At 35.6% G+C, this 16,226-nt stretch overlaps 1 protein-coding gene across 2 annotated transcripts; it reads right to left on the reverse strand.

The window, feature by feature from the left end:
* Positions 1-667: 667 nt before the first annotated feature.
* Positions 668-13,385, reverse strand: LOC127806628 (neutral/alkaline invertase 3, chloroplastic-like). Of its 2 annotated transcripts, none has more exons than XM_052344028.1 (7): positions 13,239-13,385; positions 8,619-9,421; positions 5,586-5,751; positions 5,272-5,483; positions 2,029-2,522; positions 1,892-1,940; positions 668-1,256 (listed from the first exon to the last, which is right to left on the reverse strand). In XM_052344028.1, exons 2-7 carry the CDS (start codon positions 9,348-9,350, stop codon positions 930-932), a joined length of 1,980 nt encoding a protein of 659 aa, XP_052199988.1. In that variant the 5' UTR covers positions 9,351-9,421; positions 13,239-13,385; the 3' UTR covers positions 668-929. The 2 variants fall into 2 exon arrangements, with proteins under 2 accessions (XP_052199988.1, XP_052199989.1); XM_052344029.1 differs by having other exon boundaries at positions 13,203-13,385.
* Positions 13,386-16,226: the final 2,841 nt, after the last annotated feature.

The following is a 16,226-nucleotide window of genomic DNA, read 5'->3' on the forward strand; positions in this document are numbered from 1 at the left end:
GACAAAGGTCCATACTATCCATGTTACAAACAAAATTTATTAATCAGAGAAGAGTAAAGTATGCATCAATTTCATCGCTGCAAACTCAGGCTAAACTCACCTGGTGCAATCTTCAGAAATTCAGTTATTCTTACCTGGTGGGATCTTCAGAAATGCAGGTATTGTTGGGTCCTCGAAGAGCAGCAAGATCCAAAAAAGTTATGCCGCGGAAATGTTGAATAGAGAGCAAAGCTGAAGAATTAGCTCATTGCAGCTATATGGCATTCTCCCCCCTTGAGTAATTAATTGACAATGAAATCTATAGCAAATTCTTTCTTGCAATGGACTCATTAGGACAAGCAAGCATTAAGTATAGCACATAGTGGCAAAGTTCCAACTCAAAAAGCTCATGAGGTAACTAGCCTTGCCATTTTGAAGATACAAAGAGGCTTATCCATTACCTTGACCTCCTGCGAGTTCTTCTCACATGTCTCCAAGAATGGGGAAAACTAGAGAATATTGCATGTGCATTTACAAGATTTCAATAACTTCTAAAATTTGGGAGATAAAAGAGCAAAGTGAAAAAGAACAGAAAAGGGAGAAGCTATCAGGGTTGACAATTCATCCATGGCAGTGATGCGTCTCCTATAGAAGCTTTCAAAGGAAATGGTTTGACAACATGTTAAAGTTGATTTTTGTAATGCTGCCTCTATTTTTATATCGGAGCAGAATGATCTTTACAATAATAGATTACAGTAATTGATGAATATGCTATATATTGGTGCTTACCCACCCATGGAATGATGAAAAGGAAAACTATACCACACTTAATGGCCTATAAATAATGGTTAATGGGAAACCGTTTTAAGACCTTCGTCGAAGCCCTTCTTTACAAACTAGCATAAATCAACTTTTTTTTTTCCCCAATAATACTGAGTCACAAGGTGTGCTCATACAATATAGGTTTGATTTGGCCTCTTTGGACCACGTTTTCTGCGCGGGTTGGCACTGATCATGCAAGAGAATGCATTGACAAGCTCAATATCTTCTTCAGTGATCAGAATCTTAGCTGCATTAGGATTAGCCAGGAGTTGTTTTGCTACAAGATATCCAGCAATAGACCATGTCTGGAACAGCCGCGCTTGCTTTCCAATGAACCTTGCTTTTTTAGTGTCATAATATTCAGGCCACTTGTCTCTTGAAATATGCTTCTCTGCAACCTCCACAGCTTTTGCAGCAATTTCGGGTCTATTCATCTTAATGCATGCAACAGTGAGCTGCAAAATGCAGATTATATTTACACCAAATCTTTTAAAACTTCTTTTAACTGGTACTGCAATGTTAAAATCAATCTTCAGTGAAAAAGAGGAATTCAGCAATAATTTCTGGATCATCCAAAACGTAGATGCACAAGGACAACGAGACCCTTGTATAAATGGTTATTATCATCTAAAAAAGTTCATGGCTGTCAACGATAAGATATAGAATCCAAAATGTGTAGTGTAATAATGACGCAAGCTCTATATGATAATTGCATGACCAGCTGGTCATCCAACAAGGTCCTAGACAGCTTCAAAATGGAAAAAAGTCAAATATGTTCAAGCATACACCCATGTTCTGACTGACACATTATTCGAAAACTGGGGTTTTGTAAGCATCTTTAAAGAATAAAGACCTCAAATTTGGCAGAAAATTAATATTCAATAGACCATTTCAGGAACCATGCAAGAGAATAATAAGGGATTGTGAGGGCTTCTTACAATTTTATATAACATGAAGTCATAACTTTGAATACCACATTCTCCTCTAAATCAAATAATTCAAAATTAGCTAAAAAAAAATCAACTAATTCAAGACCTCAATAAAACATCAGAATTTAGCACCACATTGAAGATTTATAACAACAAACTACCTGCCACAGCAGAGTTGGCCAGGAACCTCCATTGTGGTAAGACCAAGGACTGCATAAAAGAAGCAAAATGGACAGTGAGATACCAATTTATACAACAAAAAGAATACAAGGCTTTTAGTTCACGGTTGAAATATTACGTGTTCTTTGGATCACTTCCCGTTATAATCTGCCACTCTTGACCTTCAAGAGCAGGATAACCAATCTTGAATGGCATGTCTGCAACCAGGTCTGCCCATTTGGCTTCAATGAGATCCAATATTGCATGTGACTGATCCACGGTTGCAAGACTGCTCACCACTGACCACAAGTTTCCCAGAGAAAAGAAACGAAAATCCATATGAGCAGGTTGCAAGTTTCCAATTAAATAACCTCCTTTTTTTGGCATCCATTCCGCCAGCCAGGGAGAAATCTGATCGGGGTAGATATTAAATTTGTTAACAGCGTCATATGAATACTCTTCTGTCTTGTAACGGTAAATCTCATTGAGTTTTTTCATATCGATCCAGTAATACTCTCTAATATGGAATGATAATGCCACAAGGCGATTGTTCAGTGCTCGGATTAGGTCAGCTGATCCATCTTCCGGAGCGAGCATCTCACGGGCACACAGTAATGCTGAGTAAAATAGTGCCTGCAATACCATACATCATACCAGAATAATACTGCTTGTATACTGGGAAGAAAGCTGATAATAGAGCAGAAAGGAAGGAGATAAAACATACATTCATGATCAAGATGGTTAAAATATTTCAGATTCATGTTGGATATATGAAAAGCATACAGGTCTCATTTACTTGATGTGGAAAAAAAAAAAGGAATGCATATAGGTCTGTGCTTACATTTCTACCTAATCTTGTACTCCTCATTGTCTGCCTTTTCAAATAGTTTGTCCTACTTTCCACAAGCAGATCAATTTAATGAACACTACTAGTAGTCATATCTAAAAAACAATCTGTCACATGGGTGACAGGATCTATATGAATTTTTAGATTTAGATTTTTTTCAGTTCATCATCTGCCACCAACTGTATCATCTAGGAAATAGTGAAGCATGAAGCTCTAAACTAATCCTTTCTTGATCATTGCAGGAAGTTACCACATCTCTGAATTTCCAGAGGCCCAGATCATCACTTGTCACCAAGTTTAGAATGCTTCATGAACCCAAATAACATATTACTAAATTAATACATTATAACTAGTGTCTTTTAACTTAAAACTAACCAGAAATAAAGAATATAGAAACAGAAGGGAGCACATTTTAAAGTTAGAAGACCCATTTTCTATTGAAAGTATAGCACATCTTAGGCATCTATTAATGAGACCAACCTCTTGACATGTGGAAAAAGCCTCGCAGCCATTCCATTAGTCCTTGCACATGTAAGCCAGCCTTCCTCTTTTTGAAGAGCAAACAATTCCATCAGACTCCAATCAAACTATGATCCATATTGGATGACATTAAGCTTCTGATCTGTTGTTCATGGTTGAAATATGTTTGCACATATATCACATACTCCAATGTGGAATGCTAAATCCCAGCCACGTCAATTATTAGAATCTCCACAATCTCTCCCTCAAGGGATCAAGCACTCCATGTATGATCCTCAAAATGCCAACTTTGTTGAGGTGGAACATGAATCTCTTAATCTCTCCACCATTGGATTGAGCCGTCCATCATGTCTCTCCAGATTCAATCATGATAAGTTGGCACCTATTTCCCTAAGGACACTCAAAGGCAGCACATATAATGACCTACCCCATAGGCTGTTATTGTTACAACCCATACTTCAATTGAGGATTAAAAGAAGAAAAAAGATGGAGCACAGGTTGAGAGTCAACTGGAGGGCCGAGTTTAGCGAGAACTAATGTGCAGAGTCTACCATCAAATGACTTTTGGATAGACTGTTGGAAGCAGGATAAAGTCCAGGTAAGCAGCTGAATCTGAACTCAATTTTGGGTGATTAAATGAAGAGATAATTAAGTGAATTTCAGATATGTTGTCGAGCATAATGAGCTTTTCAATGGGATAAATATATTTAATTTTGGTTGAGATTTGTGAAATTTAGATTAGTAGATAATTAAAGTAATTAAGGGTAATTAAGGCTATTCTAGAATGTATGGGAGGCTTCTAGAAGGTTCTATGTGGGAAAGAAAATTACAAATCAGAATACTGTGTCAAGATAGGAGAGTGCCACCTTAAAGGGACGTGTGGCAGCATAGCATAATAAGCAGTCGTCAGCTTCAGCTGCTTGAACTCTCCCATAAATAGGCCTCAACCATTTTGGTCTCAGAACAATGTGGTAGAGAGAGAAGCTCTCCAAGCTAGAGAGAGGCTCCCAACGTGATGTAGAAAATATAGGGAAAGAAGAGAAAAGTGGGAGAAAAACTGAGGATAGAAAAAAGTATTTCTGCAAGAAAGGAGAGCTTGTTGGGAGAATCAAGGAGCCAAGGTAGAAAGCTCGTGTTGGCTAAGGTAAGGAGCATTATATGGTTTCTAAAATGTGGCATGTTGAGTTATTTATGCATGAAATGGTTTTATGGCAGTCTAATGTGTAATATGATATGTATGCATAATGTGGGTATGCTGGAAATTTTGAATGTAGCACATGTTGGTAAAAGGGTTTCAGTGCCATGAATGCGAAGTAATGTCCCCTTGTGTAATGGTAGAAAATGTTAGCTAATGTAAGCCTAAGGCCTAGGGCCGAATAATGTGACAATCATGCCGAGGGGAAAATGAGGCTTGAACCTAGGAAGGGTGCACAAAAAAATAAAATGAAAGGAAACTTCCATAATATTGTGTGTGCTTGTGCATTGACAATGTGCCTTTATTGAGTAGTTGAGCTCGTGCTGTGTGCATATCACCATTCTAGTCAAAAGAAGACCCCAATGAGAATCTAATGCTTGCATGAAGTTGGCAAATTGCCGAAAGTAATATATTCAAATTGCCAACAGTTTCAAGGAAAGAACAGATGAAAATATAATCAAAATGGCCAAAAGTAAAAGTTAATATATTCAAATTTATTAGAATTTCAGTGTGACATAAAAAGAGGCGATCTGTTTCCAACTGATTACAATTTATTTATTTACAAAACATTTTATTAAGTACTGGTCGTTTCTCATTCTGTCTCTGTTTTCTTTCTTATTTTTTTTTCCTATATTGTTTGAAACCCAGATGTATGTCAACTTCCCTATCAATCAACATATATCAGAGTATCCATTTACGGCAAAAGGGTCTTTTTGTATTCCAAAGGCAAATAGACAATCACATTAGACGTTAACAGATGCAGCAGACTGATGCGTATACATAAACATAATAGCTATATCCAGAAAATTTTCTTTTGATGACTATTGATGCATCAAGAACTACTTGAACAATTTATTTACCTGAATTTCCAGAGGGTGACCATGAATCCCCATGCGGCGATCTATCATACAAGAACCATCTGTCACTAATAAAGTTGGGAACATATCAAAGCCATCAGCAAGACATAGCCTCAGAATCATCTTAATTCCAGTCTGGACATCGATTCTCTCCTGAACACTGAGATCGCCAGAGCATTTTCCATAAGCGCGTAACAGTATAATCCACCATAGTCCTACAATTGTTATCATAAAATGCATAAAAGTTCATTTGTGAAGTCCTAATACTGATCTTTATTTTCTTCAGTAAGCTCCTTTAAAATATATGTTTTATTTACCAGAATCAACTGGTGCAACACGACCAATTGCTGCCTCTCCAAAGTCTGGATCTAATACCTCCTCCATTGCTGAGTCATCACCTTCCAAGGGGACTGTGCGCACCTTGAAACTAGCAGGCATCAATCCTTGACCAGGACTATGGCAATCCATAGTTTTCTCCCAGCTCTGTGAAATAAGTCTCATGGAGTCATGTACAGGTCTACACTAGGATGATCAATATATGATATATATGTTCATGAAGTAATCCTTAAGCCATGTCATCATCTATTTTCAGTTGTACGTGTTACCTGAAAATATCTAATAAATCCATATACTCAACTAGGAATGTTCTACGCAGGTGCATTAGCATCTAGTGTGATCTCTGCTTCCATATAACTTCAAATTTAAAATAAGCAGAAAAATGTTCCTTATTGACTTATCTTTAGCAAAAGCCACATCTTCTGCACAAATGTTCCTATGTTCATCTATCTTGTAGCAAAACCAATTGTGAGCAGTGTGTAATTATATTACCAGAAAAGCAGGTTCTCTATAGGAAGGGATAGGACTCATTAAGTACAAAAACCATCATGCAAATCTTTTCTGCACTGATTGGATAGGTGCAGGAACGTGGCACATACCTTACAAATATGTATTCACTAGATGCTAACTAGTCTGAACCCCATAGTTCAAGATGCAAAACTTTCCCCCGAGCAGTCTCTTTTTTATTTTTTATTTTTTTCCTTTTGTTTTAAGTTTTATATCAATTATTGGCATTGGTACAATGCAACATTATTTTTTATTTGTCATTTATCAATGCTAGTATATAAAATAGCTCAATGAACTTTTTGTCATCCTCATCATCAACTACACCTTATTCTAACCAAGTTAGAGTTTGTGGCACAACATTTATAATGTCAATTGATGTCTAGAAGTCACATTGACAATACAAATGCAATCAAAAGAATAATGTGAAAATGTTTTATGCTGGATGCCCTTCCCAACACAACCGTCTAACAAGAGAATGATGAGATCCAACCATAGTTGTCAAAGGTACATGTAGTATCTCATCCCCACACTCCCCAGTGCAAGAGGTAGTCATAAACCAAGGGTGGTCTCCATTATCCTATTGATATATATATATTATATATATATATATCCGCATGGGTGCAGGTATGTGGCTTTACCAAGATGCCTATTTGTGTTATTATTGCTTGTCACCCAAGGGGTAAGGTTGGCTCTGCCCCTCAGCCTCTAGGGGTCAGGTGCTGGCGAGGCTTGAACACTAGGGTTGTGATGGTAGGCTCAAGTCTTAGCAGGGCGCTTCACTCTATGAGACATGCACCTAGGCTAAGGCAAACGTCTTTCCCTAAGGCACATACCTTTTGCATCTATGTCATTTTTCTTTTCTTTTTTTTCCTAACAAACTTGTTAAAATCTAACTAGTAATAACTAGAAAAAAAAATTAAAAGAAATTTGCATAAACAATAAAATCTCATTAGCTCTTAATAAAAAAACCCTAACATTAAAACAAAACCTCTCAAATCTCAATAGCTATTTAACATAAAACCCTAAACCCTAAAGTGAGAAAGGAGAAAGTATTGAAAGAGATCTAATAACATATTTGACCATCAAATCTCAAAATTAAACTTGTCGATGCAAACTTGAGAGGTTTTCTTTTTGTTTTTTCTTTTTTATTTTGGAAACTTTTTAGCATGATTGTCATTTGAGAATCTGTTTTTTATTAATCTGAAAGCACAAATAATCACATATATATGTTTTTTTTTTCTTTTTTATTTTGATGAGGAATGAGGAATGAGTGTAGTTTTAACTTTAAAGACTTGAAACAATGCTTCTTTCTGATGTTTTGTTATGATAGAATGATCTAAATATTACTTGTGATTTGCTATGTTTGCAAATTGTACGTCATTTTATGAATTTGTCTTTTGTGTTGAAACTTCAATTCGAAACAATGCTTTGTGTTAATGTTTTAGACTTCTAGTACTTTTTTGAAATAACATAGTTGTTATTAACTGGTTATAGTGGTCGAAATAATATCAGTTGTTATTATAGTAATATAGTGTTTGTTATTTGTTATTTATGATTTTATAAGTTTGCATTTACCTCTTTATAGGTATATATTAAAAATAATGATGCATAAGTATTTCCATACAGATTTTTAATAAATGTGCGCCTTACATCCAAAAGGCTCACGCCTGCACACACCTCATGCCTAGGCTCCAAGCACTCTTGCACCTAAAGTGTGCCTTGAGCCTTTGAGAACCACGCAGACACCCACACATACCTTGAAACTAAATTTTGAGCTTATGGGTAAATTACAGATTAAAAGTTCATATAGCATAGTACAGAAGTGAAAATATGGAGTTTTACCCTTTTCTCGTTCTATGGACGTCTGCATCTTGCAAGGAAATAGGCACATGCTACTAAATGAGCTTCTGGGAAAACACTTGGTATCTTAGACTGTGATCATTGTAGATTGTATCTTTGCACCAAAACCAACAAATATCTAGTTAAATCTAGGACCTGCCTCTAGAGTTATTAGTTTGCCCCAATTAACCAATTCAAAATAAAATTGTTATTTGACTTCTAACAAGGACAAATAAAATAGACTCATGAATTTAGATGCTTATTTCTTAAAATGGGGCTGCTAAATGACATGGCTCCCACCATGACACTGTCCAAAGAAGATAACAAGCATGCAGATCACAAGTAGAGGAGTTAGAGAGAAGAAGAGTACTGCCAGACATCTTTGTTTTGGAAACCATATGCCTTCAATAATAAATAATTACATTCTTGACAAAAATTCATGGCAATAATACAGAAGTGCTGATACATCAGGAGAAACAACAAAAGCATATTAAACTGACAAGACAGGGCTGCTACTTACCATTCCATAAGTGACAAGAGTTATAATACCACAAAACAAGATGCAATAAAAAAGAGACAAAGAAAAAGGCAAAACAGGGGAAAAAAAAAGAACCACAAAAAATGTCTGTAGGACGAAGTGGGTAACAGAATCATTAGCACAAACTTACCTGCAGCTGTAATGTATGAAGGATGAAGTTCCGAACAATGTCATACTCTCCCTTCAACAAGAAAGCTATGCCAGATGGTATAAAATCACGGATAAAAACTTGGTCATAATTCAAAACATTGGAACTGGTAGGGTCTTTTGCAGCTATTGTTCCTATAGGACTGCCACAATAATAAACCACAGATTCCCTGAGCAGTTCCCATGCCTCATCCTCAATAGAGTCAACATAAATGTTGTGTGAAGCATCTCTGATCGTTTCAAATGCAGGCTCATTACCATTGGAATTAAGGACTTCTTTTTCCTGCTTTGATTCCTGAACCTTCTCGAAGTCCAAAATGTTTGATCCATTTACTATACCATTAATTGTATTTAATTTCTTTGCATTATCCACATACCATGTCCCGTTTCCATTCCCAGCAGTTACTCCACTCATACCTTCAGCCTGCTGGCAGTTGCAACTGAAAATATCAGATCTATCTATGAAAACATTTCTATAACTGGCTCTGCCCAGGCCTGGATAATGCTGATTACCAAAACTACTCCGCAACTTGCTTGAACAAATGAGAAGTTGCATATTCCTTGAACCCCTTTTCTTTCTATGTTCAAGAAAGGATTTAGAAAGAAATTTTGTGTCTGGTACACTATTGCATTGGTCAGAAGACAAAAAACGAGGTACAGCATCCCCTGACATGTACAGAACTGCTTCAGAAGTGCCCATTGACATAACTGCCATTTAATCAAGTTAACAGTAACCAACTTTGATCCTTTACGCTGAAGGCAATGCAATATCCCTGAATAAGCGACCTTAGGAAACAAGAAAAAGGAAGAAATAAAACTCAAATTAGAAAAATATCAAGAAAGATAAAAGTAAAAGCTATGAAGTATAAAACCAACAAATTAGAGTATCAGCAAGTAGGATCACAGTACATCATTGATACCAGAAAGAGTAAACATACATGGATATTAGTACATAAAACAATGCAGAGTTGCATTTTAGATCAAGGGAAAACAAGTGCGAAGGAAAATAAGATGAATTTCAAGTAATCCTCTCACTATTTGCAAACAGAGAAAACTACTAAACAACAATAACAATAACAACATATCAACCCTAAACCCACTAGATGGAGTCGTCTATATGGATCCTAGCAAGACAATAATCTCTATCCATGGTCATACAACTCATATCTTCTATAAGGTCATTATTATGCATATCATACCTAAGAATTTCCTGCAAAGTTATTTTTTGGCCTTCCTTTACCTCTTTGAATAAAATCTTCTTCTATTCAATCCACTCTCCTCACAGGAGCATTTGTCAATCTTCTTCTCATGAGACCAAATCATTTTAATCATTGCTTACGCATCTTATCTTCAATGGGAGCCATTCAGGCCTTATAATATATAACCTTATTTTTAATTTTATCATTTCTTGTATGGTCATACGTTCATCATAACTTCCTCATCTTCATTACAATCCTATTTTACATATGTTAGTGTTTTACTATCCAATATTTCATAATATACAAATAAAATTGAAATTATAGTTGTTTAATAAAATTCTTTTTTAAATTTAATGGGATATTATTATTCCATAAAACACCAAACACGCTTCTCCATTTAACCATCCTGTCTTAATTCCATAAGTAGCATATGTGATCTCCTCATTTTTTGGGACAATTGCTTGAAAATATTTGAACTAATTTCTTCTCAAAATGACTTGATCTTCAAGTCTCACCATAACATCATCAAAACTTATATTTTCAACAAATTGACATTCTAAATGTTTAGTTTTCGATCTACTTAACATAAAGCCTTTACATTCTAATGTTCCTCTTCATATCTCGAGCTTAGTATCATGTCTTCTTTTGTCTTATCCACCAAAACAATGTCATCTACAACACACCAAGGTATCTTTGTTTTGGATGTGTTTAGTTAATTCATCCATCACTAGGGCAAATAGATAAGGGCTCAAATTGTGATTGGAAATGCATTAGTATCTCGTCCAAATGTTTTAACATGCATTTCTGGTCCGTGATATATGTCAATAATTTGTATAGAAGCAATTCAAACACTTTTCTTCTTTTAAACCTTCTATAACACTTCTCCAAGAATTTTGTAATTTCTAAATCTATAAATATTATATGTCCCTTTGTTTATTTTAGACTTTTCCATTAGGGGCCTATGCATATATACAGGTAGCTTCCATTTAAAACCAGCCATGCAGAAACTAAATTAATTTTTAGACACCTCAGTTTCTCTTCTTAACCTTTACTCAATTACCTTCTTCCAAAATTTCATAGTGTGACTCATTAACTTAATCCATCTATAATTTCTATAACTTTGAATATTTCTTTTGCTCTTATAAATAAGCAGTAGAGTCCTCCATTTGTCAAGCATCGTCTTAGATTTAAGGATAACATCAAATAATTTTACTGATTACAAAACACTTTCATCTCCCATGCATTTTCATGCCTCTATCGAGATATTGTACAGTCCAATTTCTTTATCATTCTTCATCTTTCTTATGGCTTGTCTCACTTCTTTCAAATACATGCATCTACAAAACATATAATTTCTATCTTTTTTACAATTATTAAGATGTCCAAACATAATTTTCGTTTCTCCTCATTCATCAAATAACTTTGAGAAACACTCCATCTCTCCTTAACTTTGAGAAGTTTATTTTTATCTTTTTCTTTAACTAGAGCAAATTTATGTATATATTTTCTTCCTTCTTTTGTATCAAGTCAGTCGTACAATTCTTATAAACTTTTAACCTTGCTACACTGACGATGGTCTCCTTTTCCTTCTCTATAGCTACAATATACATCTTGAAAATTTCTCATTCGGGTGTGTATGCCGAAACTTATGGCAAGTTTTATCAGTCATGATTTTTTCTTGTACCTCTTTACTACACCACCACAGTCCACAGTTTCTTTAGGGTTATAAACCTTTTACTTTTGACTCTCTTGGACTAATTTTTGTTGTATGTCGAATTATAGTAGCATCTCATTCCACATCAGAATTGTGTCACGATCCACAATCCAATCTTTAATGTCACGCTTTTTTCTTGACATTAACTTGTTTTTTGGCTTTTAATCCCACCATTTGATTCTTGAGCTTTGCTTCTTATCATCCTTCCTTATCCATTTCTTTATATGGAAATCTAGAAAAATAAGTCCATCGTGAATGCTTAGGCACTCTCCTAGTAAAACTTTAGAATCCTTACAAAATAAGCAATCTGTTTGTCCCATAAGAAAGAAGTCTATTTGAGTAATTGACAAGCCATTTTTTTATACTTGATCAAATGTTCATCATGTTGCTTGAAAATGGCATTAGTTATAATGAGATCATATGCCATGGCAAAATCCAAATAGCTTTTTGCTCATTGTTTCTTTATCCAAATAGCTTTTTGCACATCTTTATATTCATTCACCTCTCTACCTAGATGGCCATCCAAGTCACCTCCTGTAATGAACTTCCAGATTCTAGATATTCCTTGCAATGAACTCTCTAAATCCTTTCAAGATCTTGCCTTTATCTCTTCTTCCCATTCAATTTGTGGTGCATGTGCATTGATAATATTTATAGTTGCCTCTCCTAAAACCACTTTAAATGCAATAATCCTATCTCCCTATCTTTTTACATCTACTACATAATCCTTTAAAGTTTTATCCATAATAATCGGCACTTCATTTCTCATAAGGTCTGTCCTTGGGTACCAAAATTTATATCTAGGCTCAGCTAATGTTTTAGTGTTCTAATCAACACATTCACCTCTTGGAGGCAAATGATATTAATTTTTCTCCAAATTATCACATCTACAACATCCCTTGATTTCCCTATAAAGGTTCCAATATCCTATGATTTGATCCTGAACTTTTGATCATGGAAAGGTTCCAATATCCTATGATTTGATCCTGAACTTTTGATCATGGACTAACTTCTTTACCTGCATCAATCTGCAAAAATGCAAGAAAACCATAGAAATGTAATGCCACATCCAGGGTGCCAATGCAGTGGCTCTCGCCCATTTTCCGTTGTACTCGAGCAATTCTGCTATTCCACACTTTATAATGAGCCAAATAAAGCAACATGCCTTTGCAGAGGCGAATTTTCCAAAAGTAATATAGACATGGAACAAACATTTTACTTCCTTCGGTTTTCCTTAATTTTTTTTTTTCAACCAAACACAGCTTAGCAAAAAGCCCAATTTTTTCAACTCCCAGAGAATATATTACCAACATATCCATCACATACTTCACAGGGTTTCAAAACTAGACCTTCACATTTACAACTATAAAGAGATTTATCAATCACACGACCAATAAATGATTTATAAGAGAAGTTATTAGAAAAAGTAAACCCAAATGGGTACAGATTTGCAGTAAACCCGTCTCCATCTTACTTCAGGAAAACCTGCAAGCAGCAGCATAACCATTTCACGTTCACCAACATTTGATTCAACGAAGGTAACACAAAAACCAATCCACGGTAAAATTCAACAAAGAAAGAAGTAACAGAAGCATGCATTGTCCCAACCCATGCACCAAAATTGTTCCAGAAAGAGAACAAACGACAATTTTACCGGAAAATTAAAAGCAAAAGGAGTTTCCCTCGGCACCTGATCGAAGACCAACTGGGACGAAACGAAGTAATGGGCCGCGTGAAGCAATCGGAAATCGGAGATCAGAAAGCGTAACAAGCAACAATGCGTGGATTTATGAATCTTTCTTACAAGTGCACGCGATTTGGTGATGTGAGCGTTCAACAGTTGATTAAATTTTTTGTATTTTGGGCCACAAATAATGTATAGAGATATTTATTTATAGGGTACTTACTTTCACGTGGGATCGAAAAGTGCAGCACATGCCACGTGTCAGACGAATAGCATGGTCGGACGGGGCATGTTCTTGGCCTCTCATGTTTCCCCTTATATTTTCATGGATAACTACTGCACATCACTGTCATTTGATAAATTTCATTTAATTTGATTCAATCTTTTCTTTTTTAAAATTTTGTTAAATTCAGTTTTAAGTATCTAAAAGTTCAATTTTATACATTAAATAATAATTTTTGAGTTTTTTTTAATTAAGATATAATAATAAATTTTCTAGTATGAGAAAGTATCTCAAGTATAGTCTCTTGGAGACTTACAAAGAAAATAACTAGTTAGGGGTGCGGATTAGCTTCACTTGTAAACCCTCCGATGTTTAAATCAATACTCGAATGAGAGTATAGAATGTAGAATGCAAGTAAAGTTATAATCTCTATAGAGTTGTGAGCGTTCATTAAGTAGAAAATGAGTCTCTTATTTATAAGGGAGAAGAGATTGACAGGTGGAAAAAGAGACACAATCTTCTGTGAATATTTTGGACTCTCTTTTGGATTTGTAAGCGAGAGAATCGAAGGTAAGTTTGGCTCAATATTCCCAGTCACTCGATCATACTAGTCCTCAAGTGGCCTCACTAGCCTCTTAGCCATACTAGTCCCTCAACCAAATCTCTTGCTTCAGTCTTTTGCAAGTTTCTCACAAAGCAATTATCTCACGTCTCTCATGGGTCACCTATGAGTCTTCCACTTTAGTTTCTCACAAATCTCATTTAGGTCCCTTAGTTACTTGAAGTGGTGTCTTTCAATGTCGATCATCCCATATGTTAGTGTTGTGTTCCTTAATGTTAGATTTAGATGACATTTAATGGGTTTGTAATTAATGCATTTATTGTATCTTTGCATATATTAATAAAAGGTAATATTTTCTTCATTCATATTCTCTCCAATCAATTATATGAATGAGTTCCTAAATCTTCTGTTTGAAAATCTTATTTTCAAGATGTTGAGATTGTATGATAGGATTATCTGGTAACAAAACTTTTTAAACTTTCATAGTTCTTATATTCTTTGGATAGGGACTCCAATTAGTTGAGTATGGATTAGTACAAGGGTTGCTACCTCATTTAGTATGAGATGCTGATGGGAGGATAGTGTGTCACAAACCATATGACATAAGATATTACTAATAAACTTGTGAGTGGTCGTTAGGGAACGATAAACAAAATGTGACGCCGATAACTAACCACATGGCATGAGAAATAATGGTCAAGTCATCAAATTATGATGGTGTTGCTAATCCTTGGACTTGAATCGGCACTGTTGTTTTATATATTGGTGTGCGAGATTTGCTAATGAGTCGAACCATCCAATTGGGAGGTAAGAGCGTTCATCTATGTGGTTTCATATTAGTGGTATATGGAGACAGGTGTTGGGGATAGGATCTGTTACCCTTGTCAGTAATTGATGAGGGGAACGTCCTATATGATCTACTATTAATGTAATGGGACAGTCTCTGGTGAAGATAGATTGAATGTCAAGAAATGAGTTTCCTAAGGTATCATCTAGTCATATTGACGAGGTCAGATACATAGTTACTAAATTTTTGAGTTTATCACTCCATGACTCTCCCTTAGTTGGGACGTTAGGTGATGAAAGGATTATAACAGATGGTAATCATCAACTGTAATAGGTTCACTTGAAGTGAGACTTCACTACCACTTGTACTATCCTGAATCGCTGCTAAGCACTATTTAGGAACTCTCAGATTGTTATCAAGATATGGAGAAATTCTGATGATGGGTCAAGAGGTTGACCATTATTGAAAAGGTTTTCGATACTATCTGATTGCTAACGAATAGTGAATCTAGAAAGTCACACACCATATAGTGTTGCGTTTAGTATCGACATTGTGTATTTCGAACGTCTCAGGGATTAGCTGATAAAAAATTGATCAACAGGCCACAAGAGTCGTCTCTTGTGTAATACCTAAGAATTTTTAAAGGGCTTAAGAGTAATATATCTTAGGGGTAAAAATGTAATTTGTAGATAAATTGAGGTTCTAGGACAATTTCCATACAAATATGAGCGACCGAATTGACTATAGGGAGTACCCTGGAGCTAAGATGTCTAAGGAAATCAATATGGTATTAACGAGTATTTTGAGGCATGATTTATGGCATCGAAAGAAATTGAATCAGAAACGATTTTCGATACAGCTAAAATATAGTTGCGATTTAGGTTAAGAAACCGAATAATTTTAGGGGACTTCCGGGAAATCAAAGGAACTTTGGGGAGATTCATATTCGGCATGTAGAACAACCCTTCAACAGTTTCAGGAAGAAACAAAAGGGTTTACGGCCAAAATAAATATTCGGGCCTAAGTACAATTTTATGAAATTGTTGGAGGGAGGTCGAAATGATGTTTTTTTGGAATCTTCGGGAGTGAAATGGAATTTTTAGGACTTGAGGGTCTTAATGGCAATTATGGAAAGTTCAGGGGCATGGTGAAAATGGGCCAAAGCATAAGAGACAAAATTGGAGAGGCAAAAGTGCAAAATCCAGAAAATATTGGCAATGGGAAACTGACCAGCAGCCTTGCCGATCACTGACCGCCTATTTTAGCCATGGGGCTTGGTCGGGGATGCCTTAGTGGTCAAAGCTTGGCCAACAACAGCCACGAGAGTGGCAGGATTTTGACAAAAAAAATCGATCAAAAATTTTGTCATTTTGTTGAAGCTTTGCAAGTGGCGATTTTGGTTGGATTTTGATGCTTTTTGGT

This window comes from Diospyros lotus, chromosome 7 (assembly GCF_014633365.1).
Source record: "Diospyros lotus cultivar Yz01 chromosome 7, ASM1463336v1, whole genome shotgun sequence".
NCBI lineage: Eukaryota > Viridiplantae > Streptophyta > Magnoliopsida > Ericales > Ebenaceae > Diospyros > Diospyros lotus.